At 45.6% G+C, this 27,909-nt stretch overlaps 2 protein-coding genes across 4 annotated transcripts; one reads left to right on the plus strand and one right to left on the minus strand.

The window, feature by feature from the left end:
* Window positions 1-1,613: 1,613 nt before the first annotated feature.
* On the plus strand, window positions 1,614-17,387 carry LAMP2 (lysosomal associated membrane protein 2). Of its 2 annotated transcripts, none has more exons than XM_056491456.1 (9): window positions 1,614-1,855; window positions 2,893-3,011; window positions 3,520-3,733; window positions 4,365-4,526; window positions 5,172-5,386; window positions 5,912-6,031; window positions 6,305-6,383; window positions 7,162-7,329; window positions 13,111-17,387. In XM_056491456.1, the coding sequence occupies exons 1-9, from the start codon at window positions 1,687-1,689 to the stop codon at window positions 13,251-13,253; spliced, it is 1,389 nt and encodes a 462-aa protein (XP_056347431.1). In that variant the 5' UTR covers window positions 1,614-1,686; the 3' UTR covers window positions 13,254-17,387. The 2 variants fall into 2 exon arrangements, with proteins under 2 accessions (XP_056347431.1, XP_056347432.1); XM_056491457.1 differs by lacking the exon at window positions 13,111-17,387 and adding an exon at window positions 8,497-11,301 and having other exon boundaries at window positions 1,630-1,855.
* Window positions 16,268-27,622, minus strand: ATP1B4 (ATPase Na+/K+ transporting family member beta 4). 2 transcript variants are annotated; one of them, XM_056491459.1, is made up of 9 exons: window positions 27,518-27,622; window positions 27,318-27,381; window positions 24,289-24,451; window positions 21,529-21,657; window positions 20,639-20,743; window positions 20,199-20,395; window positions 19,531-19,587; window positions 18,782-18,877; window positions 16,268-17,626 (listed from the first exon to the last, which is right to left on the minus strand). In XM_056491459.1, exons 2-9 carry the CDS (start codon window positions 27,378-27,380, stop codon window positions 17,465-17,467), a joined length of 972 nt encoding a protein of 323 aa, XP_056347434.1. In that variant the 5' UTR covers window position 27,381; window positions 27,518-27,622; the 3' UTR covers window positions 16,268-17,464. The 2 variants fall into 2 exon arrangements, with proteins under 2 accessions (XP_056347434.1, XP_056347433.1); XM_056491458.1 differs by having other exon boundaries at window positions 27,318-27,581.
* Window positions 27,623-27,909: the final 287 nt, after the last annotated feature.

The following is a 27,909-nucleotide window of genomic DNA, read 5'->3' on the forward strand; positions in this document are numbered from 1 at the left end:
AGCAGGACTCTCCCTATCCTCTGAAATGCCCCATTCTTTGTGGTGGAGCTGAGAAAGACTTGCTGCTTTTAGAATTCATGGTTTCTTCTGTGCTGCTATTACTGACATTTCCCTACAGCCTACAGCAAGTCAGTTATTAAATATAAAGTTTATTTCTTCAAAAATTTTTTTTGCAATTAAGTCCAAAGGATAAATATAAATTTACTCTAAGTGTTTCGAAATTATGTGAATTTCAGTCACAAGCAACCATGCTTAGACAAGAGCGTGTGCAGGTATGTAACACGCGTTGTGAGTGGGTTCTAGGTGTAGTTATTAAGCACAAGAAGAAATGCAAAGTAGTGAACTTGTCTGACCACAAAAGAGTGTGAGACCCTCATTTGTTTAATGCCCTGGTTTCCGTGGTGGCCCTGACATGCCAACTTTGGTTTTGGGACATTATGGAAAAGTACAGGATTGCAAGCACACAACTGAGAGAAATTAATTGCCCTTTGATAACAAATTGCATTATTTCCACTTCTTCAAGACTGCATAACTGCTTTCATATTGAGACCATCTACACTCCAAGTGTCTCATTATCAGATCAATGTGTTTTATTGTCGTCTTCAGACTTCATTTCCTTCTCCCGTGGTAGGGGATGTCTCTTAGAGCCCAATCATTCAAAATCCTCAGCTCTTCCACAGCATCAGAAATAGGAATATGCCGTTCCAGAGGGCCCTTCCTTGCTGAGCACACAGCTCCTGTCTCCTCAGGCCATCTTCCTTGCTGTCTCCCAGCCTCAGCGTTTTCTTCCATTTCCCCTTTCTCTGCCCAGCCAGCCTTTCTGACTTGTTTTGTTTGGGTGTGGGGTTTTGGTTTTTTTTCCCCCTAATCAATAGTGTCAGGGGGCAATCCAGCATCCATCACATTTTATACCGCTTTTCGAACCCAACTCCACCAAGTTTTTAGTCCTGCCGTCTTCTCCTCTGTTCACAGCGCAGGCTCTTCTCTCCCTCACTTTCACCAAGCCCCTGTCTCCTCCCGCCGGTTTCTGCCCCCCTTTCTGCCTTTCAGCACCAGCAAACAGCGCATGAAAGCTCCGGTGCTGGCGCCACTCCCCTCCCCGCGCAGGGGCCGTGCCTGCCGGGGCTTCTGCCCGGCCACCGGAGCACCGAGCCCCGGAGAGCCCGGGACCGTCCCGGGAGGGATGGACGGGATGGACGGGACGGACAGCAGGGACAGCAGCGGCGACAGCGGCGACAGCGGCGACAGCCGCTCGGGTCACCGACAGCATGTCAGGAGAGCGGCGCTGAGGGCATACTAACCCTTTGCATTTATTGCAAACATGGGCATTATCTTTATTCTGTATTGTTTTCTCAGTGAAAGCCTCTATATTAAACTTCTCTGGATGTGCATCTCTTGTAAGCTGCCCCTTCCCAGACTAGAGCACCCCGGTGCAAACCGCAAACACTGCCGAGGGCCAGAACGAGCCGCGCTACGGTGCCCCTGCAGAGGCCACCGCGGCACAGCCCCGCTCCGGCGGCCGCCGCTGTCGCCGCTGCTGTCGCCGCCGGGGACCGGGACGGGAGCGGAGCAGACCCGCCCGCCCGAGGCGGCGCGCGACGAGCGGCGCGTCCGCGATCCACGGAATCGAGCGGCGGCGCTGAGCGGCGACAGGCGGCGCGCGGGCGGCCCCGCCCCGCCCCTCACATGACCGCTGGCGAGGTTTTTGTCGCGCCCGCTCGCCCCGGCCGCTCGCCGTGCCCCGGTGTCCCCGCCGCCGCCGGCAGCAGCAGCAGCGCCGCCGCCATGGGCCCGCGCCGCCCCGCCGCCTCCTGCCGCCGCCTGCTCCTGCCGCTGCTGCTGCTCGGCGTCTCCGGTGAGCGGGGCAGCGCCGGGCCCGGGGGAGGGGAGCGGGTGTCGGGTGTCCTCTCAGGCTCGTGCCGCTCCCCGCCCTCGCCCGTCACGCGCGTGACGCGGCGCGGGGGCTCCGGGGCTCCCGGGGCTCGGGGGGTCCCGAGGCCGCTCGGCCCCGCGGCGCCTTCTGGGGGCGGAGGCGCCGCCGCTGCCGCCCCCCCGCGCCGCCACCCCCGGGAGGGAGGGGACAGCGCGGGGCCGAGGCCCGGTGCCGGGCAGGCCGGAGCGCCGGGTGCTTCCGCCGAGAGCCGGGCCCGGCAGCCGGACCGCGGGCCCGCCCAGGGCCGGGCCGTTCTGTCAGCGCTTCGCGGCGTGGGGCCGCGGCTCGGCAGCGGCTGCGCCGGCAATTCACCGCGTCAGGAATCCAGCAGCTGGGAAAAGTTCTCTTAAAACGCGAAGGGAATTTAACGCCCGTGTCTTTCGAGCTGGAAATCGTGGAAACACAAAGCAGGCGTGCCGATCCCATCTCTCAGGGGACGGCTTGAGTCGTAATCACTGATACAACACATAAAATAATAGACCCTGGTCTACAAGCAGCACATTGTACAAATGCTGTGTTCGTGACCTTTGGTTTACCCAGTGTGTCACCAGAAAGTTCATACTTTTTTCAGAGAGTCAGAATTCTAGGTTGGAAGGGACCTCAAGGATCAGCCGGTCCAGCCTTTCTTGGCAAAGCCACGGTCTAGACAAGGTGGCCCCAACACCCTGTCCAGCCAAATCTTAAAAGTGTCCAGTGTTGGGCAGTCAGTGCTTTGAGATTATTAGTTTATGTCAGGTAAACAGACTATAAAACATTATGTCAATTTTTGCCAGCCTTGATAGTTTCATGGTATGCTTCCTATTTTTGATACTTTTTAGAAATCTAGCTATTCTTTCAGTGTCTGGTAAATTAAATATGGTCCTGATATAATTTACTGCTTAGTGATGAGTTGTCCTTTAAGTGGTTCTAGAAAATGAAGTAAAAGCAATGTCTTAATAGCTAATAATCATATCTTACAGGTTTTTTCCAGTCCTATGCAGTTGAAGTAGATATAAAGGATGCTTCTAATGCTACGTGCCTGTATGCAAATTGGATGATGAGGTTCTTGATAACATATGAATCAAACAATGGTGATTATGTAAGTATTTGGGAATAACTCTTGCTGAGAACTGGATTTTGACCTAGATAAAAGTTTAAGCTCTTTTACCTAGGGTGTTTGCTTTCCTCCTTTCTTTTTACTAAGTCAGTTGAGAAGAATATTTCTATATCATCCTTATAAAATAAAGAATAAGTTTTCAGTCATGCAAATGACTGAAAGTACCCTTTTGCTCTTACTTAAATAATATACACAAAAGTCACCAAGTCTAACCAGTATCAGTGTAGTTATGTTCGTAGGCCAAGCAGTAAATGTAATTGCAGCTCAGCATGATGATTTACAGCCAAGTTAGAGCTGTACTTTTGTACTTGAATCTGATATGGCTCTTTTCTCAGGCAGGTGTCAGGAAGCCTTTATCATAATTTTCCATAATAATGTAAAATAATCACACTTACCTTGTGCAAGTTTTCAGCTAACTCCAGCAGGTTTATAATGTTGTCATAGGGAAGAGCTGCATGTGAATGCATTTAAAATTGCCCTTTTCTTTTAGAAAAACACAACTCTGAATTTGTCATCGAATGTGACACACAATGGAAGCACCTGTGGCAATGACACACAAGCTGCCCTTGTGGCAGTGCAGTTTGGAGACGGTCATTCTTGGAGCATTAATGTCACAAAAAACAATGAAACTTACCAGGGGGAGTTCATCACACTGACCTACAACACCAATGACACGACTGTATTTCCTGATGCTAAAAGAAAAGGTAACGTTCAGTGCAGAATTTGGCTTGCAAAGCAATCTCAGCCAGAAGTGTCAGACCTTGTGGACCTGACCTGGCTTGGCTTTTTCAAAGGAAGGAGGAATACAGGAGTTAGTAATGAATGTAATGAGTTCTGTACCACGTGCTGCCAGCTGCTGTTCCTTGTACCTGCCTGCTGAGTAACAGTGCAGGCCAAATGGCTTCACTGAGTGTGCAATTCCTGTAAGTGGAAGAGAAAGGGAAGGATAAACAGCTTTGATCAGTGAGGTGCTGGTAGACAGCAGGCACATGGAGGATTGATTTTAGTGTGCACTGCTTGACCTTCTGCCTTGCCAAGCAATACAGTGTTAGGCTGTCTGTGTATTTAGCATACTAATAATAGAATTTTTTTTTCCTTAAAAACTTACCTGAAAGGGTTCACCTTTCTAATGGCTTGTCTAGTTCTGTAAGCTTCGTGACTCCTGCATTACCTAGCACTTCAGGTCAGGACACATAGCAAAAACATTCAAGAGAGCTTAAGATTGCTAAACTTAATTATCTCTTAGTCTTTGTCTTATGAAATTATATTAAACATAACACTACCTCTAAGTTATTGTAGTTTATAAGGCATTAAAACATTTGTGCTTATTTGCAGGACCAGTTACTGTTCTTATGAAGGATCCTTCGCCTCCAGTTCAACTGAATACTGTCTACGTGTGTCATAATTCCTACTTAATTGAAGCAGAAAACACAACGCAGATTTTCTGGAATGTTACTATGCAGGCTTTTGTTCAGAATGGCACAGTCAGTAAAAAAGGTGAGCATTTCAGTTTGTGAAAGAGCTTTTTTGTATTGCACCTTAGTGCAGGGAGCAAAGTCCCATAATAACAAATCCACCAATTCTAAGTTGTGCTGTGTTTAATAATATTCATGTAAATATCCTCTAGTATTTCTTTCCTTGTTCCTGGAAAAATGGATTAGGAGAACAGATTTAGTAGTGTGCTGCAATGTTGATTGCGTGCCAAGGTGGGATTCTTCTCAATTGTGTACTCCAGTAATTGGGGTATTAAGAATAAGCACTTCAGAACGACTGTTGCTGAGTAAATCATTTGAGTTTGAGGGGTTTTAGCTGACTGCTTTCCACTTCCAGTGGTGGCCTCTGCTGTTGCATATGAGTAGTCCAGAGCCTGTTGTCTCATCTCATAGCTCAGAAAAGAGACGAGCACATCATCTTGTGCATATAGCATAATAGGGTGACTTAATTGGTCTACACCAAATACATGTCACAATTTTATAATAATTGAACTGTCTTTGTGTTTTGCGTTCCATGTGTTAGAGGCAAGTGATACTGAGTGTGGATTTAACACTGAGTGTTACAGGATTTCTGAGAATAAATGGCAGCTGTGCTTTGTCTGAGTAATAAGACTTCAGCAATGAAATGGTGATTAAAATGTCTTTTCAGAGTCTAGGTGTTCTGCTGATACACCTACTTCTGCACCTAGTGTTCCACCTACTATTGCAAATGTAACTACTGCATCCATCACTACTGTGTCTCCTACTCCAACTACTCCCAAACCTGTGGAGAATCCGGACACAGGAAACTACTCTCTTAAAAGTGGAAATAAGACTTGTTTCCTGGCGACTGTGGGGCTGCAATTGAATGTTTCTCAAGACAAGGTGCTTCTTTTTTCTTTTGAAGAGTAAAAGTTTCTGTAGTTATTCGGTGTGAAATATGAATGCAGGGTATTTGCTTTGTACGTTGCTGACTGTTCAGAACTGCTTCTAAGTATTGAATGTAGCACTTCTCTGACATCTGAATTGTTTTGCCGCATCATACCTGTCTTCAAAAACCTTACATGCAGTCAACAGAATTTGTTATTGGAATAATGTTAGAATTATCTACCATTATTGAAAGTATGGAGCTTTCCTAGCTGTTATGGCTGTTGTTTCTGCAGATACTGTCTTTCCCCTCAGAGGGCAGCCTGTTGTGTTAAGGAACAAAGTAACACTTCTCAAGCAATTTGCTTGTTTCAGTACTGCCAACATGTGAATTTAACTCAGCCTTGGTTGCATAGCAGCCAAGCTCAGCTCTTTCTGCTGTCATATTTATGACAAGCTCTTCTAACCCAAGACTGTTTCTGACTGAGACAATGTATTCCAAAGGCAGCTGAATGTCTCTGATGTGCTTTGTCTGTGTTTCAGCCTCTTCTGATCAACATCAATCCAAAGACAACTATCGCAGATGGTGCCTGTGGTAACACAACAGCCACTCTGAAATTGAATGATGGAAATAGCACACTGATTGGTTTCACATTTGCTGTTGTAAGTAACTTCTTTTATTTTAAACTAAGTTTTCATTTAACAGCATGCATGGTGATCGCTTAGAGTAAGATCCTCCTGTTGCTTGCTGGTGGTGGGCTGTTCCCATATGGGAAGTGGAACTGGCCAGCTGAATGCCTCAAGACAAATGCAGAACTGGGTTAAAGTTGTAGAAAATGTAAGACTGGTAAATGTGTTGGCTTTTGTAAAGTATGTGTTCTTGAAGTTACAAATGCAGAATTGCACACTGACATTTGGTTCTTGCTTCTTGAACAGAAAAATACAAGTACAACTGTACAAAAATTTTATCTGAGAGAGGTGAATGTTACGCTGCTCAACCGTCTGAATGGTTCTGGTAAGAAACAGTATCTGCCTTAAACAAGTGTAATATTTATTCAATGTCTGCATCAAATACTTCTGGCTTTTTTTCAGTGTTGTTCATGCTTACTGTTAGCTTCTATTTTATGTCTAGAAGTTAGTATGAACAAAAGTAATAAGTAGAAATGGCTGTAGGATTTACTTTAAACAGCAGTGTGGGACCACCCTATGATTCCTGAAACTTCTGCTAATGGAGTCACTGTAAATTAAGAGGGCTTCTTTATGACTCTTTTCAGTAATGTAATTTCTTGTGGTATGAAATACAGTTGTACCAACTTTGAAGCTTTTTTCCTAAACTAGCTGTTGTCTTCTTTGTTTGAAGATGCTGCTGTATCTTCCAAAACTTGTACTAAACTCTGACTAAAAATAGCCCAGTCCTTCAAAAACTAAAGCATACTTTTTTCCCAACAAACATATGTTTTCTCTTTTTTTTTTTTTCTTTAATTGCTTATCATAGCTACAGCAATTAAAGAGCATTAAAGCTAAAACACTTGCAACTCTGCAGCACTGAGATGAGGGAGGTACAAGGAAAGCCTGATGTCATGTACATATGAAAAAGAGGTTACTGCAAAGTACTGTAATAACTTCAGTCTGATTTCTAGTTAAGCAGATCAAACCCACTTTGCACTACTTTTTTCAGACTAGTCAGTGTTGAAATATTGGCCTTTCTAGATTCAGCTACTCACTCTTAGCAACTGTCTTGCATTTTAAGTGAACATGAAAATTCCCTTTCTTCTTTTTCCTTCTTTGTTTAGTCATTTCAAGTGCAGATAACAGCAATTTCAGCAAGTGGGATGCTTTCCTTGGTAGCTCTTACATGTGCCGAAAAGAGCAAACTCTTCAGATCAATGAGGATGTTCAAGTACATACTTTTAATCTATGGATTCAGCCATTCCTTGTGGAGGCAAATAAGTTTGCTACAGGTAAGAGTTATGTTTTTGTTTTTAGTGATGCTTGCAAAATTCTTACTTGCTAAAAAGTGCCAGGTACGAGCACTTTATCTTGGAAGCTCTTGTTCCAGTTTTTTAAAATGTGTTTAGGTATACATGGAATGAAGAGAAGTTCTGAGACTGTCATTCAAGTTCATGCAAAGCCTTGTTCTCACTTAAAAAATGTCTGCTAAGTGTGTGGTTCTCCTTCACAAAACTTGAGTGAGCTAGAGACACTTAAGGGGAATTTCTGCATTGCCATGCAGAATAGGTTAAAAGTTACCAGACAACATCTTGACATATAGCTTTTTTCCAAGAAAATTGGACAGAACTTTTGCAGAAATTAACTTTGGGAAAATTATTAGGTGTTTTGCTTTTATGTGTCACTCTGAGTGTTGGGAAAGAATGAAGTGTCAGAGCTTCCTTCAGAGGCAACCTTGAATATTCAGAACTGAAGAGAGATTCTGAAATGTTTGTTTGCCGCACTATCTTGATCTTGTCTGGAGAAAACGGAAATGTCTTAAATTACCTCTTAATGTTTAGTGCAAACTGGTCTTTGTGCTTAATGCTAATACTTGCAGCACAGACTTACTGGACTAGACTGATCTGTAGACACATAGATGGAAAAGGTCTGGTTTTAGACAGAAGTAAGATAACTCTCGAGGTGTATGTAGGGTAAACAGACTTTCTAAAGAGTTAGGGACCCATTTCACTCTGTGGTTAAAGTTGCAGCTAGCTTTCTTCTAATTATAGTTACTTTATCTGTGTAACATGTCTTCATTCTGGATAGATTCTTGATACCAAATCTAGGTCACTTTTTATCCTTAATGAGTGAAACCACCAACCAGACTTGCCTTAAGTATGAAATAGATAAGCCTGGTTCTTGAATGTAGAAGAATGGCTGCTCCCTTGCCTAGTGCAGATCTTGTGCACAGGAAAACTCATACACCCTTAACTTGCTATAGGTTATCAATACTTAAATTAATTATAATGCTTAAATATGCTAAATGTATTGATGAGAACTCTGCAGTTTTCTCTCTTAGTTTAAATAATACTTGATCTTTTAACACCTTCGTATTAAGGAAAGAAGATTTTTATACCACACTTGGCAAGTATTCTGTCTTTATTTATTCCTTATTGCAACCTTTTTCTCACCTACAGCCCAGGAGTGTTCGCTGGATGATGACAGCATTCTAATCCCAATTATAGTTGGTGCTGCACTTGCTGTCTTGATTGCCATTATAGTGGTTGCTTACATAATTGGCAGAAGAAAAAGCTATGCTGGATATCAAACTTTGTGAATCTAAGTGTGATTCCTGTTATGATTTCACTCTAAACAAAGCAAGTGCAAGTTCTGAAGTCCAAAAAAGACCCAAAACATAGGAGTAATTACTAGCCACAGCTAATTGGAGTTGAGAAACAAAGGGAGAATGTTTATCTCAGATGAAGCAGAACTACACGTTGTTTTCCTGCCCTAAGAAGATGATGTGGGTTTCATAGCTGTTTTGAAGATGTCAAATACTGGATGAATTGCTAGGCTAAGGATTTTATCTTGCAAAAATCCTAAAGCATTTAGGATTTATTTTTGCTTTTTACAAATACTAGCCTGAAACAAGAGCACATTCTGAATTGATGTGCATTGGGCATCTCCCAGAATAGTATAGAATTTGTACTTGCTTCTCTCCTCTGCGTTCCTTAGTTGTTGTCATAATTGTGGGTTAAGCTGGCAGCATTAGTCACTCTGTTGACTTGTATAGTATTTAACAAGGATTGTCTAATGCCCAATAGCAGCTTTGTTTTCCATAGGATTGAACTTCAGGCTGGTGATTAAGTGATCTCTTGAAGTGGCAGCAGTAACTTACTTGCCTTTGTTAGGATTTGAGTAATTTACTCCTGCCTTGGTGTAATTTCAGGAATCATTCCTATACCATGGCTGTACAAACAAAATGAGTAATTTGCCAAATGGTGAATATAAGGGAAGACTTCAGTGCCATTTCCAGGTGCTTTTAAAAAAAAACAACCTGTTAGGCACTGAATTCTTTATTATACCTTGGCAATCATTTAAAATACTCACCTAAGGCAGACTTCTGCTAAATTAATGCAAGCTTTTTTTTTTTGCTGGCATCAGTTTAAAGGGAATAACCTTTCTAAATATTCCAGAACTTTAAAGTGCACTTAACTTCATGCCATACTCTGCACAGAACTGGTCTGTCTTGTTGCTTTGAATGACCATTGTTTAAAGATGCTTTCATTTAATGAGCCAGTATCTGTTGTTGCAGCTTGTTTTTAAATCTTCATCTTGAATGGTTCTCTGCCAGTCAAAGTTCACATTATAACTGCCCGCCATTGGCACTCTGAATGTTTAACGTACTTTGTGTTGGATTGTTTGCAGTGTAGCATTTATTAATGTTAAGAATGCAAAAGCCAAACAAGTCTGAGATGGACCCACAACAACTGGTTTTCCTTGCTGTATGGAAAGAATAACTAGGTTAAAAACGTGCAGTGCAACTGGACTGTTCTTAAACTGCAGCTCTGTAGAGACTAACCCTTGATGCACAACTTTTCTCTGGGCTCCTTGTGCTGTAATACATGTTCTTACTGCATGGGAAAAAAAAGAAGTCTTTTAGACTTTTAGATAATTGTGGCTTTTTTGCATATGTCATAACATGAGCTGCCTAAACTAGTTATTTAATGAACATAACATTGTCTCCCCCTTTAGAATGAGTTTAGCCTGCATCAAAGCTGCTCTAGTGTTTTATTAGTGTTCTCTAGGGTTGTAGAGATGTCTGTGGCATGTTTGTATACAAATCATAAAATACACTTCTTTCAGTAATGGTTTGGATTTGGTTGGTTGTTTTTTTTGTAAAGACAGTTTACTCTTGACACTAGCCAAGGAAGCATGTATGGGTGGATAATGCTTACTATAGCTTGTAGTCTACAGCTTGAATTTTGCATCAGTTACTGAAATGCATTTTAATGAAAGTGGGGAACTGCTATAAGTTTAATCATGAAACAAGCTTCAAGACTTACCATTATCATTTTTAAAAATGGATCTAATGACTTTCATATTAATATATCCTCAAATGCAGAAGTTTGTATCGATTTTTTAGCCTTTTTTTTCCTGTGAGTGATGTTCAGTGGCACCAGTTAAACATGCATTTCTGTTAAGGAGTAATCATCACACTGTTCTTCTGACCTTGCGAATTTTTCCAAATGATAATAGAGAAAATTCATGCAAATTGGTTCCTAAGATCAACATGAAATACCATTGCAAAAACCTGTAAGTATATTGGCTCAGAGTTTTAAGTACTCCTAACTGATGTGCAGGTAACTGGTTCAAAAAACATCAGTTTCACCTGACTTCCTGTTGTTATAAAACCACTAGTTTTCCTGTATGTATTGCTCCATAGGGAACTGTCAATCTGTTTAACCTGTGCTCTAAAAAATAAAGATTGTTCTATTTCTTAAGGAAACTTGCTCACATTTTTTAACTGATTTGAAAATAGACGTCCTGTATTGTCTTTTTTTAAAGAAAATAAACTCAATGAGTAAGGTGAACTCTAATCAGTCTGTATCTGAGATTCTGTTACATAACTGGTTTTGTTCTGGTCTGTGGAAACAGCATTGAAACTGTGGATGTATTTAACACCTGTGGATGTGGAATATTGATGTGTGTAACCTCTTATGGAGTGTTGTTGGTTTAGTACCTTATACACAGTTTACTAAATATTGTATTCTAAAATGTCAAGATTTCTGATATTTTAGGTTAAAGATGTTGTGCTAATAGTCCTCAAAAGAAGCTTTTCTAGCCAGTGAATGATGGGATTTGAGTTTTACAAGGGGCATTTTGTTTGTTCATTTGTTCCTTGTTTTGGTTTTTTGTTTGGCTGGTTTTTAAATTTTTTTATTTACCACAGTGTTCTCTATTCCTTAGCATATGTTAATAAAACATAAACTTTGGGGCTATTGGTCGAATCTCGTGATTGGAATTAAAAAGGAAGGCAGCTTTTCTACTGGGGCTAAAAAAGTTTTGGGCCAAAAATGTCTGAGTCTTTTTGAATGGAGACACATTCAGCCACGTCTGTTGAAAAAGCTGTTCCTGCTGGCCCTGCTGTGTGTTGGGCTGTAGTTGCACTTGAAGACACCTCTCTGAAGCTTCTAACCACTGTACAGTAGCCATACCTGGATAGATGAGTGCCAGCAAGGATGGAATGTTCCTGGTATGAACCCTTAACCCCTTTTTCACCCTGGGAATTCCCTGTCACAGTACCACAGTGTGATGCATACTGCAGCCATCTCCTTCCTCTGAAGAAGAGAGGGAATATCTGTCACTGCCTACTGGGTACCTTCATCCTTAGCAAATCCATTAATATTTAGTGTTAGTGTTTAGTGACCCATTACCCAGTATCTAGCACATTGTCTGTGTTGGTATTTAGTGAACGAAGATGAGTAATTATCAAATGCATGTCTCTCTTTAAGATGTTTAAATATTGTCTCAGTCAGAATAAGGTGCATAGTTGCTTTCCTTTTTTTTTTTTTTTTTTTTTTTTTCCCTTCCAAATATTGCTCTACTTGGCAGTAGGTGCCTTCAAATAATCTGACTTCAGTATTTTCACCTGTTGAGCCTCCACATGTTGTTCTCCTTGCTCTTAGTCAAAGGCTTTCTGAAGTATTTTAGGAAGGGGCCACAGCAGGTGTGTGCTGGACTGTAAATGCAAAAGCAAGACAATACATTTCCCATAATAAATGCTGATTCAATGAAAAACAGCAGCCAGGTTTTGAGAAAGCATTGTATCTATGTGTGATGCTTTGTCCTAATTAAAAACTCCAGGTAGTTTTACAAGGAGTGCTGCTTTATGAAACATGTAAGTCAGGCACTGTTCCAGTGCTGGAGAACCCAGGCACGGCCTCCTGCCTTACCAAACCTCTCCTGGCACAGTCATGTGGAGCTCTGCTCTCCTTACAAACAGATGGTGATGCCAAGCCCTGCCCCGAGTTTGAAACCAGTTCCCAGCGTGGTGTGCTAATCATTGATGGGTGTTTTTACCAGCAAGGAGCTCCTCACATGTTTTACAACTTGAATATTAAAAGCCACTGTAGCATTATAGATGTCTCTTCTGTTTTTCCCTCTGATGTGGGTTTCAGTGAGGTTTATGTAGTTCTCAGCTGAAACTAATAACCCTTTTGCATGGAAAATAAAGTTACCCACCCCACCAGTCTTTCAGTGTTTTCCATGCAGCACATGGAGTCACATTTATCTTGGCTATCTCTTGTAGGTCGTAGTATGTTTTGGCTTTGTTACGTGGATTATCCCTTATGTCTTCATGTGTAGAACCCAGAGGAGTGCTGCTGACTCGAGGGTTGGGAGGAACCCTGGACAAGACAGTAATATACTAGTGTGGGGTTTTTGTTGCTTTATTGCTGCTAACTCAGTGTGATCAGCTAATGCGTGCTCAGGCTTCTGGTTCCTTACATTTCTAATCTATCCTGTGCTTGCTCGAGGAAGCTGAAATTAAATGTACAACTTAAATGTACAAATCAGAAGTATATTACCAATATAACGGATGTATGTAGTAAATGTGTTTAAAGAAATCAATCTTTCCATCAATTCCTTACTCAATACTGATTTTACTTTACATGTATTATTGTATCTAATACAATGTAATTTCTCAAAAATGCCTGTTTGCTCCTTGCTTTCTTTGATTTCTAATGCTTGATTTCCCTTACTAATTTATTCTTCCTTGCTTTTTTTTTTTTGTTTTGTTCTTTCTGCAGCTGAAGAATGCATTGCTGATTCTGACCTGAACTTTCTTATTCCCATCGCAGTGGGTGTGGCGCTTGGATTCCTTATCATTCTTGTCTTTATATCTTATATCATTGGAAGAAGAAAAAGTCGTACTGGCTATCAGTCTGTATAATCTCTTCATTCCATCTCTGTTGCCCACCTTCCCTGTTCTTTTCCCTTTGCCAGACCTCCTGACCTGCTCCTTAAAAGAAAAAAGAGAAACAAATTAATTCAAGGTTTCTTTATTTTAAAAAATTAAAATCACATCATGACAGAATACCAATCACTTCATGACAGACTAACATACCATGAGTCTGAAGATGAGTTGCAGAAGCTACTGTATGACTTTGGAGAAAGTAAGTGTTCTGAGGACCAGAGAATTGAGCAGAGTTTGTGTGTCCTTGTGGGAAATGTGATTATTTTTAGTAAAGAAGACATCTACAAAACTTTCTGTTGTTTAATCTTTTTATACAAGAAAATGTATAGATGCCTGCGGCTTATCTTGGTTAATGCTACAGCTAAAACTATAAAGTGTGAATGCTGTGTCAAAAGGGACTGCACTTGCAGTGGGAAAATAAATACCCAGCTTGCAGCAGATTCCTGTTGGGAACTTGGCATATGGCTGTTGTTCTGAATCAGCCTGAGTTTTCTATTCTTTCAAAATGTAAAAGTAGTACCTGATCTCACTAATACCCAGATATAATATAAGAAGAATATCTGATTCTTATATAAATTAATTTGTTTAATATCATATGGAGAAGCTGACTACTAATGTTAGTTGGATAGCTTTGCACTACCATGGTGTCTTAATTTGCCAAGATAAGGTTCAGGTATGGAGAACTTTGGCTGCTCAGAAAAGGCAACAGTCTGCTGAAGGAAATGTCTCCCATGCTATTTTATGGGATTGCATTTTTCCTTTTCTTCTGAGCTCAATTGTGAAATGAGGGTGGGAGGTTGGAATTTCACTAGCTGCTGTTTCTCTCAGCTTTGATTCTGAACATAAAAGAAACTACACAGCATTGGTCCACGTGAGGCTCAAAAGTATTTTGAGAGCACTCAGACTGACTAAGAACACAGATGGCTTAGAGATTCCTGCAGTACCTTTGGACAGCTTTCATAGGTTAACAGGATCAATGAAAAGCTGTGATCTCTGAATGCAAGTGGAGATATAAAACCTTTCGGGTTTCATAGAATTAATCTGCTTTTAACCTCTTCATTATTGCTGTCTCAGTGTAAGAGCACAAAATCTCTAGCATGAGGAATGATGATCATAAAGCAGAAGTGAATATATGTATAGTGAAGAAAGGGACTTCCAAAGGAATAAGAGCATCTTACCTGTTTGAAGATGCTTTTTTTTTGTTATTAGTGCCATGCATTTGCAATTCTATGTTCCATACCTAAACTGTACCAAAATATAATTTAGTAGTTTGTGGTTGTGTTCTGCTTCATTCCCGTCAGGTTCATATTGATGGAATGAAAGAAGCCTCTTGCTCTTTAAAGCTTTTTGGTCCATTTTGGCAAAAGCCTATTTCAGCCAATAAATCCAGAGGGCACACAAAGTTCTGTCCTCTGCAGCAGGTGTTTACCAAACTGCTTCAATATTTAATCTCTTTGTGCATTGACCTTGTATCTGTGTTGTGGAGAAAGCACCTTCAGTAATTCACATTCACAAAGGTGGCAGTCAACACTGATGTTTAAGCAACTCACAATAGCTGTATGTTCAGGAAAGGGGGTTTTCCAAAGAGTTAGTTTTGATGTTTGAGAAATACCTGTACATTCAATTATTCTTGTCCTCACAGAGACCAAAGATACACTCTACCTGATTCTGACAAAAATGATTCCATAGTACAAACGGTTTCTTGGATCAAGCTGTTTTTTTGTTTTTTTTTTTAGGAATGTAATTAAATTCTGCTGAGTTGGATTGTGTGCTTTAGGTTTGATTGTCTTGGTCTCTTGTATTGTACCTCTGCAATACTTGATTTCCCTGCCAGTGCTAAATGGAATTATTTCAAGTGGCATTTTATGAGTACACCCACTTGTCAGTGTGGTGCTTCTCTGCTGCCAGCAGATGGATCACAGCTATGTTCTCATGCTGAGATTGCAGACTGAAGTATTTAATATCACTTTTGCTAGGCTATCTCAGTGAAATGTGGTCATTTCCTAGATGCAGACACATACACATATATATATTTTGTATATACATAGGAAGTATTATTTTGAGCTTCAAGAGAAGTCAAAAATTGATCCAGCACTTTAAGGTTGTTGCAGCATGAAGAGTGGTGTGTGCAATTTTTCACATCTTAAAATGACTGTACAAATATGCTGACAGCAGAATATGTGCATGGAAAATAAAGTTAATTATTGAGTTATAAAGCTTTGTTTTAGTGTAAGTAAACATAAATGCCATTTCTGAGAGCTTTTCCAGAGGGATTGTCAATGTGCTTGGATCTGGATGTTTGTGGGGAGAAGCTTTTGCTTCTAAGATACATCCAAATCAGTTGATTTTTGTGTTGATTTAGTCAAAACATGGGTCCAGCATCTGCTAAAGGACCTCCTCTTCCAACAGACAGGTAGGAAATAGATATTAAATAAAGTTTTATCTTGTTGCTAGTATGAAGTCTGTTAATTTGATAGCATGAAACACAATGAGTTTGGTTTTCTTTCAAGACCCCGCAAATACAAATGCATTAAAAGAGCTATAGCAATTGGCAGGTAGAGAAATGCTTGTGGGTTTAATTTATTTCTGATGTCAAAAGAAGAGCAAATCCCCCAGCAGTATTCTCATTTGGCAGAAGACAGTTTCCATTGCTCAGAAGATGCCCTTGCATAATTTGTGCAGGCAGAATGAGTATGTTGCCCTGGTTCTGTCAATGCCATCTGGGTAATGACAACTTAACAGAATTAGTTCCTAAACTACCTCTGGTTCAGGAATTTAACAATTCTTAATAAATAGTTTTTGCCAGATGGTTGGTTGTGATACTTGGTGAAGAGTTACTGTACTGGGCTCCTGAACTCTTTGGCCTGGGGAAGTTTATCAAGTGCTCAGAATTCCAGGATGTTGCAACATGCTGCTTGGAAATTCAGTCCCTAAAAGGCAGCACAAACAGCATCTCTTAGCACCAGTGTTTCAAGAATGCCACCATACAGTTAATTTTACTGTAGTCACTTTATTTTAAATACAAAAAATCACTTCTTAGAGAATTATATAGATCAGGAAATGACGGCAGATAAAAGTTCCTTGGCTATGGATGTAGGACAAACATACCATAATGCTCCTGTTCAGTCAGTAATTTTAGTAAGTGTGCTTTCCAAGTAGTACATTGTCCCAAGGTGTCCTGTGCTGTCCTTCTGTGCTCTCACAGCTCCCAACAAGCAGAGGGCAGCTGGTCTCTGTCACGTCCGAGGCTCGGGCTGCTCGGGGCAGCACACTCTGTTTCTCATCAGCCTTTGGGGTGATAAACTGATGCCTTCACTCACCCCAACACTGACCCCTTAAACGTGAAAGGACTGAGAATTTATCTGCATTTTGCTGCAGCATTATAACTGTGACCTCTCTGGAGTGGGGAAGAGCAGGTCTGAAAGCTCTGGGCACTTCTGTGGCTGATCAGGAGGCACCGTGACAGGAGAGAAGAGCTCCTCTCACTCATCCCTGTCCAAGAGACTGGGTGAGGATTCCTGGTGCAGAGAGAAGTACTGGAGTGAGAAATGCATTAATCTTTCCACTTTAGAAAGGAACAGCTGGAAGGGTTCAAGGGCAAATGATTTTCTGTGGCCCTTGCTCAACACCTTGGGTGTGCTGAATAAGCTCTGTAAAATGTTGCAGTCAAGATGTTTCTGGGGCTGGAGATCCTAGAAAGCATTTTGAGAGCTGCCATTTTCACTTTTCAACTCTGTTGTTTGCAGGCATAATCCAGAATTTTTGCTGTTTATTGTTTTAACAAGAATAGTGCTAACAATCTACTTCCTTTTTAGCTTTTGCCTGAGAAATGCACATAAAACTATGCTAAAAAATAGAATTTGAAACCAGGAAGGATGCATTCCACAAGGATCACTTGTAAAAGACCTTATGAAAATAGTATTTGGATACCAGAACTTTTTTTTCAATCAAAAGTAAATCTTTTGCAGGTTCTCTTCTTTAAATTTTACTAATGATTTACATCAGAAGATGAAAAATGTGGATCCACATTCCATTGTATGTCATTGGTTTCCTAACTATGAACAAAAATAAATTAACAGTAATTTCCATGTGCCTGTTTTTCCTAGCAGAAAAAAATGCTGGCTTGATGCTTTAAAAAGGAAAAAGCCTTTGGTTGACTTAACCTAAGTGCCTGGTGTTGGCAGGGGCTACTTCCCAATGCTGAGTGTGAAGATGATTCGGCCCAGGAAGCGGTCACTGTTCAGGTCGTTGATAATTCCTTTCCCATTCAGACTGCACTGGATGGGGACCAAGTAATTCTTCTGCACATCTGTGAAGTGCATAGCCACCAGTGGGGAGGTGTAGTTGACCTGGAAAGAAGGGAAATTTAAGTGTAATTTTTGAGGGAATAGAAAAGCAGGCAGGGCTTTTATGTTCGCTAAAATAATTTGTAAATGGTTCATGGTTCCAGGCATCTGAGAGAGTCTGCCTGATGTCCATCGGGGTCCCTCAGCACGCTGAGCCTTTCTGTGTCTGTGCCTCAGCAAAATGGGATCACTACACATTACCTCTTGGGGTCATTGCCAGGACAGCACCAGACCATGGGAGTCTCAATGCTTTCTGCTGTCCTAAAAACCACACACACTTACACCCACTCACACCCACTCTTACACACTCACACACACTCACACACACACAGTTACACACTCACACAGTTACTCACACGCAGTTACACGCTCACACACACACACACACACAGTTACACACACACACACAGTTACACACACAAACACACAGTTACACACACACACACAGTTACACACAGACACACACACACAGTTACATGCTCACACACACAGTTACACACACACACACTTACAGACACAGTTACACACACACACACACACACACAGTTACACACAGTTACACACACACAGTTACACACACAGTTACACACACAAACACACAGTTACACACACACACACAGTTACACACAGTTACATGCACACAAACACATAGTTACACACACACACACACACACAGTTACACACACACACACAGTTACACACACACACAGTTACACACACACACACTCACACACAGTTACACACACACACACACACACACACAGTTACACACAGTTACACACACACAGTTACACACAGTTACACACACAAACACACAGTTACACACACACAGTTACACACACAGTTACACAAACACATAGTTACACACACACACACACACACTCACACACAGTTACACACACACACAGTTACACACACACACAGTTACACGCTCACACACACAGTTACACACACACACACTCACACACACAATTACACACTCACACACCTTCACAGTTTGTCAGACACAATAATAGAGTGCTGCAATCCCAGTGCCCATGGCCTCTGTCCTGCCTGCATCTGCCCAAAATAGCCTGAAGGCACATCTGGAGCCTGTGCAGCTGCTCCTGCCCTCCCATTCCCAAGGAAGCATAGCAGAGATGCCAGACCCTTACTCACATGGGTGAACTTGCCATAGTAGGGGTAATACATGAGGTCAAATGTCCCGTTCCCAGGGTAGAAGTCCACCGACCTGAGGTGACTCTCATTGCCTTTCTGTGATCAGAAAAAAAAACAGAGGCACATGCACACACACAGGACATGGGACACAAAATACAGCTCCCTTCAGAGCTTGTCTCAGAGCAGATGTCCCTTGCCAGCCCCTGGCTGAGCTCAGCTGTGCTGTGTTTGCTGTGAGCCCAGTCACTGCCCTGCTTCCAGCCAGGGAAGAGTGGAGCTGTGGAGGCACAGCCAGGGTTAGAGTTTGCTGCCTGTTGATTCCCTACGGTGCCTTTGCTAGGTGAGATCCAGCAGCTGCCTGGGCAGTGGGAGCCCTTCCTTCACCCCATTGCTGATGGCTTGCAGGGTGCCCTCGGGACTGAGGATGCTGCAGAGCAGCTGGAGATGGATATGAGCAGTTCCTACATCTTCCCAATGACTCCAGGCTCCAGCTGGGACCTGGCACCCAGCCCCCAGGCTGCCCCAGGGCTGGGCATGGTGGTGCCCATGAGGCTGCAGGAGCAACAGGGGAAGCAGGAGATTGGACACCTCTGCCACCAGCAGACTGGCCACAGATTGTGTCCAGACATGTGGGCAGCCCTGGGTCCTGTAAGTGTTTGGGGCTAAAATGAGGACAAATTGTGCTGAGGTCCATCAGGAGGAGACATTTGGCCTTGTACCCACCACATGCTGAGCACTGAGAGCAGTACCTGCACTTTGCAGTCCACGCTCACGGGGACCCCGGCACCAGGGCGGTAGCCTATGATCTGCAACAGCAAAAAACATCCATGCTTCTATGAAATGCAGTGCCAAGCACATGCTGCCTCCCTTCTCCAGGGCTTAAACCTTTCTGGCTGCCAGCCACATTGCTGAAGACAGGAGCTGTGTGTCCCTGCAGCAGGTCTGCCACCCCACCCAGTGCAGCCTGCCCACGGAGGGTGCCAGAGTGCTGCCTGAGAGCAGGGGCAGAGCAGAGAGCACAGAGCGAGTCCAGAGCCCCTGGAGTAACACAGCCTCTTCCCCACACAGCTCACAATCCCCACCATGCTTATTCTCCCAGCAATGAGCACTGAACCACCATGCTGTTAGACTTAAATTAAATTAAATTAAAGCATCTGAGGTCCAGGGTGTTCCCCTAAAGCTCAGTTCCTCATGAGCAAGGGTCTGGTAGAAGACCCTCCAAGCATTAAGGCCTCAGCAAATCAAATGGAGCAAGTTTTTTTAAAACGTTTTCTAGCAAATATGGCCAGAAGGTTTGGGGATTCTAGTTCCATTTTTCACTGGGCCTGAGAACTGAAGGAATATCAGTCCCTGTCTGGTCTTCATCACACTGGGATGCCCCAAAGAAAGGAATTAAAACAAGCAGCTGTCTCTGTACCCGGTTCATCTTCAGCAGGATGCAGGGCTGGCCCTTGGAGTAGCCAAACGTTGGGTCCTCGATGCCAGAGCAGTTCTGCAGCAGCGAGCGCTTGAACTGGCAGGCCTTCTTCTCCTCACTGTCACTTCCCCCTTGGATGAAGTACTGCCCTGGGACACACTCGATGTTCTTCTCCTCCTGAACTTTGTCATCATAAGCTGGAGGGGACCAAGAGACTTATTAAAATTTCCTGAGACCTGCACAGACCCAAACTCTCAGAGGACATCAAGGGTGGTAGGAAGTCATACCTGGAAAGGCAAAGCTCCCTCCCACAGAAGCTCCCATGATCTTGTGAGCCTCCCTTTCCAGATGTGGGTCATGAGGCACCCAGGAGGAGACCCCTGCACTGCATGCATGTATCCATGGATAAAAACAACCTCACCATGACTCCCAGGGCTCACCTGCCAGGAAGTGGTGCATGCTGTCCACGTAGGGCTGCCACGTGTTGGGCTGGGAGACATTGAAGGCAATGGTGAACCCATTCAAGTATGGTCTGATCATCACTCCTGAAGAAGGAGACAGACCCTGATAAAGCAAATGTAGGTGGGCCAGCCATGGGCTTGCAGGGGCTGGTGCACTGTGACCGGGCTTGGCATGAGAGAGGCAGCACCAGCTCACAAAGCAACTCTCTCCTCAACCTACTGATCCCTCACCTTCATTTCACCCCTGGAGAACACCATACATGTCAAAATATCCCAGGAGACATGGGAGATATGAAGAGCTCCAGTAGTGTTGTGGGTTAGTGATGGGCTTGGGGTTGCACAGAGAGGCTGTGGGTCCCCTCTGTTCCCAGCTGAGTGGGCAGTTCCAGACAAGGAACAGGGCAACTTCCCCACCAACACAAAAACACAGGGAAATGCTATGTCTGACATAGGGAAAGGATTTTCTGAACATTCTCTTGCCAGAACTCCCCCAAATAATAATGCATAAAAGCTACTCATGATTTGCATTTTATTTTGAAGGCAGGAGGTATAAAGCTGAAATGCATCAGTATTACCTATGAAATACGTAAACTTGGCTTTTGCCTTGAGAATAATGATAACAATACACAGTGCAATTAGAATAACAATTAGTATCACAAGGGTGAATGCTTCTCATGGGGAAAGAGAAGATGCCTGATCCTTTGCAGAGAACCTGCAGCTCTGCCAGTGCCCTCAGGTGAGAACACCCTGTGCTGGGGAGGGCTGGGTGGCTGTGGGAGTGCACAGCCTTGCCTGAGGTGCTAGCCATGCCCTTTGTAAGGACACTGATGAGCAGAGTGCCCGAGGCCAGGCTGGCTGGGGGGACCCACCTGGCGGCGACACGCGGTCCCGGAACCGGGGCGTGTAGGGGCTCAGCGTGAGCAGCATCACATACAGGCAGAAGGCAAACATTCCCGCCAGGCACGTGTAGAAAATGATGTAAAACAGTAAGATCAAGCCTGCAAAAGAGACAGGCATGTCGCTGTTAAGGCAACCAGAGCACATCCCGTGGGATGTGTCCCACAGGGATGCACAGACGTGCTCAGCACGGCGTCCTCTGCAGCTCTGAGGCCGTGGTGGAGGTGGGAGCTTGCACACCCAGCCCTGCACACACACTCTGGTGTTTCTGGCTGCAGGACTGCCAGCTGCTCCAGGGCTGGGGTAGCTGCTCTTTGGTTCTGTATCCCTTTTGCTGCATGGCCCCTCCTGGACCTGTGTCAGGACCAGGTCTGTGTGTCCACCTGCCTCACCTCTCTCCAACAGACAGATCCAATATTCCCTCTTGCCCTTCACACCCCCTCCTGGCATGGTAACATGCAAAGGTACCCGTGGCTTCAGCCGAGCTCCTGATGGGGCTGTGGGGTGATGCTCCTGCCCTGATTCCTGTCCCCTGCATGGGGAGGACCCTGGTGCTGGGGCTGAGCAAGCAGCATCGCTCAGGGCTGCAGCACCACTGACTGTTTCATAGCCCAGACATTCAGGGAATGGGTTTGTTTTTCCTCTGGACTGGGCTGATGGCTGAGGATGTCTCCAGAGGCCACAGCCTATGAATAAAACCCAGCAGCTCAGAAAGCAAAGCGAAGCCCTAACCCAAATATTTCCCAGGAGAAACGTTCCGGCAGCTCGGAGGGAGCCCTGGGAACACAGATGTGCTCTCCTGCCGTGCTCTGCCAGGGCCACCGTGCTGGGAACCACTGTGGGGCTGTGTCCTGCTGAGGGCTAAGCCAGGACAGATGGGACCACCACTGCTGCTGGTGGCACAGAAGGGACAATGCCCAGCCCGGCCACAGTGATGCTGGATGGTGCCTCTGCTCCAGCCTGGCAGAGCTGGAGCTGCTGCTGGAGCACCAAATTGATGCTTGTTGCAACATCTTCCTACTACTGCTCCCATTTTTATTTTTCCTGTGGTGCAGCAGGGAGTGTTGTCACCAGCAGAGAGGGGGGTGCAGTTTACTCAGGGGCTGGGGCTTCAGGTGATGACCTTGTGGCCAGCTGTCTCCCTGCATTTGGTGAGTCTTAGTCCCCTAAGACCCCCATTCCAGGGGACACCATTAGAGCCAGCACAGGGGAGCAGCTCCAGGCTGGGAAAATTCCTTCCTCCCCACCCACGAGATGAGAGTAGGAAAGTTCAGCTCCACTCACCTCCAAATGCTCTCACTTTAAATTTTGATTTTTATAGTAGCTTCTCCTGCCCCCATGTAGAGACATGTAAGCACATGTGTGTGCACCAAGGGCATGTATGCTCATGGGCAGGGGGTCATATAGCAGAGCACAGTGATCCCAGGGGACAGGAGGGTGCTGCACCTGCCCCAGTGCTGCTAGCACTGCCAGCAGCAGCCTGCCAGGGTCACATTCACACCAGACTGAGCAAATCCTCTCACAAGGATCTTCTCAGGATCTGCAAGAGCCTCCAGAAAACCAAACCTACATCACTAAGGACTGTCATCCTACTGCTCCCACACTTTGGTCTATGCCCTCCCATCCAGCAAAGAAGCAGAAAAGCTGGTCTGCCTCTGTGGCCAGCAAAGGCACAGGAGCACAAACATGAGTGTCAAGGTCTGTCCCAGACTCATACTTGCAGGTTTTCAGACTCCTCTGGTGCTGGTGGGCAGCTTTCTTTGTTTCTCCCAGCTGTCAGCACATGCTTTGCAGGAGACCCAGAGCTCTTGGCAGGGCCATGGGAGGGCTATGGGGCCTGTGGTGCATTGGCAGTGCCAGCCAAGGGCTGCAAACACTGAGCAGCAGCCCCTGGTAGTTCACAGCCTTACACTGATGGATGTGCAGGTGGCTCTGGATCAGGCTGAGATTTTCACTCTGCCAAGGGGGCTGCATGCTGGCACAACAGAGCTGCAAAGGTGGGTGGCACCACTTGTGCCTGTGACACCTTGATTTTGGACCAAGCCTGCATCAGTGCTCACCCCACAGGCTGCTCTTAACCACCTGGGGCACCTCCAGACCCAGCAACAATTTTTGAAGACCACATGGATGTGGATAAAGTAGACGGGGCACTCAGAAGCAGCAGAGCTGGCACATCCCAGTGCACTGCTGTGACAGCACTGTGGGTCCAGCTGTGGGCACCCTTCACTGCCTGGGAAGCCATGGGGTGACAGTGCTGACCAGGGCTCATTCAGGCAGGGAGGGCTGCTCTGCCCCTTGGTGTGCACCCTCCACAAAAACCTGCCCCACAGCCCAGGTGCTTTTCCCCCACAGCCTGATGGCACCAAAGCCACTGTCCCAGGGGTCCCTGACAGGACAGGGGTAAGAGTGCTGGGGGCAGCAGAGGTGCAGCAGACTGACCTGAGCTCCCATGCTTGCTCAGGCTCTAAACTTCTTTCTGGGACATGGTCTGGGCAGCAGAACATTTGCTTTCACATTCTCCATCAGCATTAACCTCCAGACCAAGGGTAACTTTTACATGGTTTTCTGCTTGTCCTCCTCTCTAGTTATTTACTGCACAGTTAGAAACATTAACACTAAAGAAATGAGAGGTGGTCAGTCCAAGCTATCAAGGACATTCACAGGCAAGTGAACCTGTTGTAGAAGCAGAAAAGGCAACAATCCCATAAAGTGGGGCTTGAGCAAGGACCTACCCCAGCTCTTGGCTGTTCTTCCCAAGCATGTTCTCTCCTCTGGGTTCCACAAGAATATCTTCATCTCCCCAGCCAGGTCTGCCCAGGTTTTGCTCCCCATGTCTGCCTTAGGCTCGTCCTTCTCTCTGTCAGGATTCTGGACCGTCTCCTCATGGTTATTTTCCTGGAAGAGTTGCAGAACACAACCCCCACAGGCAAGCTGAACTTCTCATTGGCCAAAAATAAATGCAAAAGCACTTAATATCTGGAAATGTTTCAAATTTCCATTTTCCCATCATCACTCTTGAGTTAAAGAGAGGCAGTTTTGGCTGTTCCAACTTAAGATCACTTAGAACCCAGCACCCATTTTTCCATTACATGTACGTCACTGCTGTCACACTGGGCACTTCTCCTTGCACTGGCATTTACAGAAAATCATCTTTTTCCACCTGCATGTATATGACCAAAGAAAACCTGTGGTCTGGGAAGGCTGGGACTGTTCCCACACTTCTGCAACACCTCTGAGTTCAAGTGCACATTCTCTGTGCTGCCACAGATGATAGCAGGCAGCACTATTGAAGAGATCAACCAGCTTATTTTTCTTGGCATGTGAGCAAGTGTTCACTCTTTGAAGAAATCCCTGTGCTGTTACTTTTTAAATTACATTGAGTTCCAGGGGAAAGCATCTCCCCAGGTTACAAGAGTTTGTATTTTGCCTAAGGGGTGAAAACTTGCTTGTCCAGAACTCAGGAACACAAATCTCTCTGTACCTGTGCCTGGGCAAGAGTCACCTGAGACTCTGTACTGTGAAGCTGTGCTTAATTCCCCTTGAATCCGGGCAGGTCTCCAAAAGCAGGCTGGTGGGAGAAGATGCTGACCTTGCCTTCAGCTCGGGGCAGGCACCGCCGGAGAGAAGGTGATGCTGTGACCCGGATGGGTTCATCAGCTCCCCGCATTCCAACCAAACGCTGCCGCAGGGTTCAGCCGCTCCGGGCTGGGTCAGAGCCGCGCTCGACAGAACCTGCCACGGCTCCCCGAGGCGGCTGTGCCTGCTCTACCCTGCTCTGCCTGGTGTGCCCTGCTCTGCCTGGTGTGCCCTGCTGTGCCTGCTCTACCCTGCTGTGCCTGGTGTGCCCTGCTCTGCCTGCTGTGCCCTGCTCAGCCTGCTCTACCCTGCTCTAGCCTGTTCTGTCCTGCTCTGCCTGGTGTGCCCTGCTGTGCTTTGCTGTGCCCTGCTGTGCCTGCTCCAGGCACGGATCAGCAGCAGCTGCATGGCAAGATCTCCCCTGTCTGTCTGGGCTCAGGGTCATGCAAACCTGCCAGCCACAGGCACCTGTTGCAGCCAGGACCCACAGACAAGAAATCTGCAAGCTGTGGGTCACCCCAGGCGAGCTGGGACATGGCCAGCAGCTTGGTGAAAACCTTGCTTGGAAGCTCTTTTGAACTGGGGGCAAGAAATTAAACTCTGCTCAGACATACAAATCCTGCAAAACAGTGAGAATGAGGGGAGGGGAGGGGGGAGGAGAGCACTAACTCCAAAGTCTGAAGATGTCCCTTGGGAAGCCTGGGCAGAGTAAACTGTAAACCATCCCCATCCCACTGACTGCCCTGATGGGCTCTGGACAGGGCCCTGGTGGGGCTCTTCTGGGAGCACCCCTGTGTCAGAGCACTGTGCCACAAACTGCCCCCAGCTGCCTGTACAGCCAAGGCAGTGCTGGAGCAGGTCCCACAGCCCAGGCTGGAGCCCTTCCCGAGCCAGCTCCTGCATGGCCTGAGGTGCAGGGCACACAGGGCACACAGGGCACACAGGGCACAGGGCTGATGAGAGCAGTGGATTTTGGAGCCAGGAAGCAGCAGCCACAGCATGAGCCACAGCAGGGACATGAGACAGGAGGTTTGGGGGTTGTACCCTGCCAGGACACATGCAAGGGAGTGAGTGACTGATGAAGAGGGGGAAGAAGAGGTGTTCTTCTTCCCACTCTCCCCATTAAATAAAAGAGCTACCAGCAGATGTTTTGGAAACATTTCCTCAGACTGCTAGAGAAGGGGGGGACTGCCAAGATGAACTCCACACTGATGCTTAGTGCTGCATTGGGGAAAGCCCTTTGAATTTCACACAAACTTCTACTGGAGGCAGCAAGAGTCCACACTCAGAAGCTGCTACCAATGCTTAAAGCTGTGGGGGGATATGGGGACAGTGTCCCCTGTCATGGGACCTCACCCTGGGAGCTGAAGGACACTTTTGCAAGGAGAGAAGTTTCCAGCTCTCCTGGCTCTATGCTGTGTGACTCTTCTCTTGGTGAAGGGTTCTGTCCTGATGGCTGGGAAAGGCCACGAGGGCACCATGGCAGCCCTGGGAGGCTGAGAAAGCCCCAAGAACACACCATGGGTCTCTGTGGGGCAGCTGGGCAGGATGGGATGATCTCAGTACAGGTCCCTGGCAGATCTCTCAGCTAGGGAGTAGGTGGAATGAAGCACAGGTGATTTATCTTTGCAGCCCAGGATAGAGATGGTCTTGGAACAGTTCCTTGCACCTGGATAAGGGGCAGAAGGAGTGGCAGGAGCTGGGACAGGAGTGCAGTGGGGCAGGGAAAAGGCAGAGCCACGGAAGGATATGTTGGGACACTGGACAGCCCTGAGTCACTGCTTGCTGTGACAGCTTGGAAAGCAAATCTGGAGTTAATCTCTGGCAAAATCATTCTGTGCTGACTGTTGTGGGTGTCCTGGGGGAGGCCAGGAGCTTTTCCCCATTTTCACCTCAGATCAGGTCAGCTCTCAATGCTGGATTCCTCCTGCTGAAATCCAGGTATGCAGAGGGTCACCCTGCCCAGGGGTTCCTGTCCCTTCTAGTCCCCCTCACCACAAACCACCACTGGCCAGACCTGCCACTGCCCTTTCCCCCTCCTCCCATACCAAGTGCTTTGCCTAAGAGACAAAGCAGCATTTCCTAAAGCAATGTAGCTATAAATTTATCAGCCACAAATCAGGTTCTTGCAGCAGCCTCCCCCCTCACCTTGTGAAATGAGGCTGGCAGCCCCCAAAATACTCACCACCTTCTGTCTGGGGCTCCTGAGCTGACCCTCCATGCCACTGGTGCTGCTGTTCCTGTCCATTCTTGGGTGGGAAACACAAAAAAATGTGAATGTTTGCACAGCAGTACTGGCCCCCGGGGGGGTGCTGTGTAGTCCTGGCTCTCTGAGACTCACAAACAGAGCCCCCTCCCCAGCACTGCTCTGCAGCCCTACAGCACCTTCTAAAACAGCAGCTATGCCAAGACCGTGGGGAACAATGCTGCTTTCCTTCCCTACCCTTGCTGTTCAGGAGTGGATCAAAAAATAACTTGCTTTCCTAAAGGGGGTAAGCCCAACGCAGCAGGATCCTATCTTGAGTCCTCTGGCATCTGGTGCCCTTTGCAGCACCCTCACTGCATCCTGCCTCATATTTGCGTTCCCATCACTGCCAACCAACGCCCTACATGGGGCAGCCAGGCTCTTCCCCCAGGAGACCGTGTAGCTGTTAATAAACATTAACAAATCGCTGGGGTTTCCGATGGCGAGAAGTGTCGGTCAATGTGTGCCTGTCAGTCTCAGCGGGGCCGGGGTTAAAGATTGCGAAATCTCTTTTGCGGTGGAAGGGGCAGTG

This window comes from Oenanthe melanoleuca, chromosome 4A (assembly GCF_029582105.1).
Source record: "Oenanthe melanoleuca isolate GR-GAL-2019-014 chromosome 4A, OMel1.0, whole genome shotgun sequence".
In the NCBI taxonomy this organism is placed as follows: domain Eukaryota; kingdom Metazoa; phylum Chordata; class Aves; order Passeriformes; family Muscicapidae; genus Oenanthe; species Oenanthe melanoleuca.

What these genes read in the sequence shown, in the direction of transcription:
- LAMP2 (XM_056491456.1), top strand. Translation starts at nt 1,687, where the DNA reads ATGACCGCTGGCGAGGTTTTTGTCGCGCCCGCTCGCCCCGGCCGCTCG. An exon ending in GCTGCTGCTCGGCGTCTCCG is followed by an intron (nt 1,856 to 2,892) that starts GTGAGCGGGGCA and finishes CATATCTTACAG; the next exon opens with GTTTTTTCCAGTCCTATGCA. An exon ending in TGAATGTTTCTCAAGACAAG is followed by an intron (nt 5,387 to 5,911) that starts GTGCTTCTTTTT and finishes TCTGTGTTTCAG; the next exon opens with CCTCTTCTGATCAACATCAA.
- ATP1B4 (XM_056491459.1), bottom strand. Translation starts at nt 27,380, where the DNA reads ATGGACAGGAACAGCAGCACCAGTGGCATGGAGGGTCAGCTCAGGAGC. An exon ending in GCGTGGACTGCAAAGTGCAG is followed by an intron (nt 18,878 to 19,530) that starts GTACTGCTCTCA and finishes TTCTGATCACAG; the next exon opens with AAAGGCAATGAGAGTCACCT. An exon ending in ACTATGGCAAGTTCACCCAT is followed by an intron (nt 17,627 to 18,781) that starts GTGAGTAAGGGT and finishes CCTTCTTTCCAG; the next exon opens with GTCAACTACACCTCCCCACT.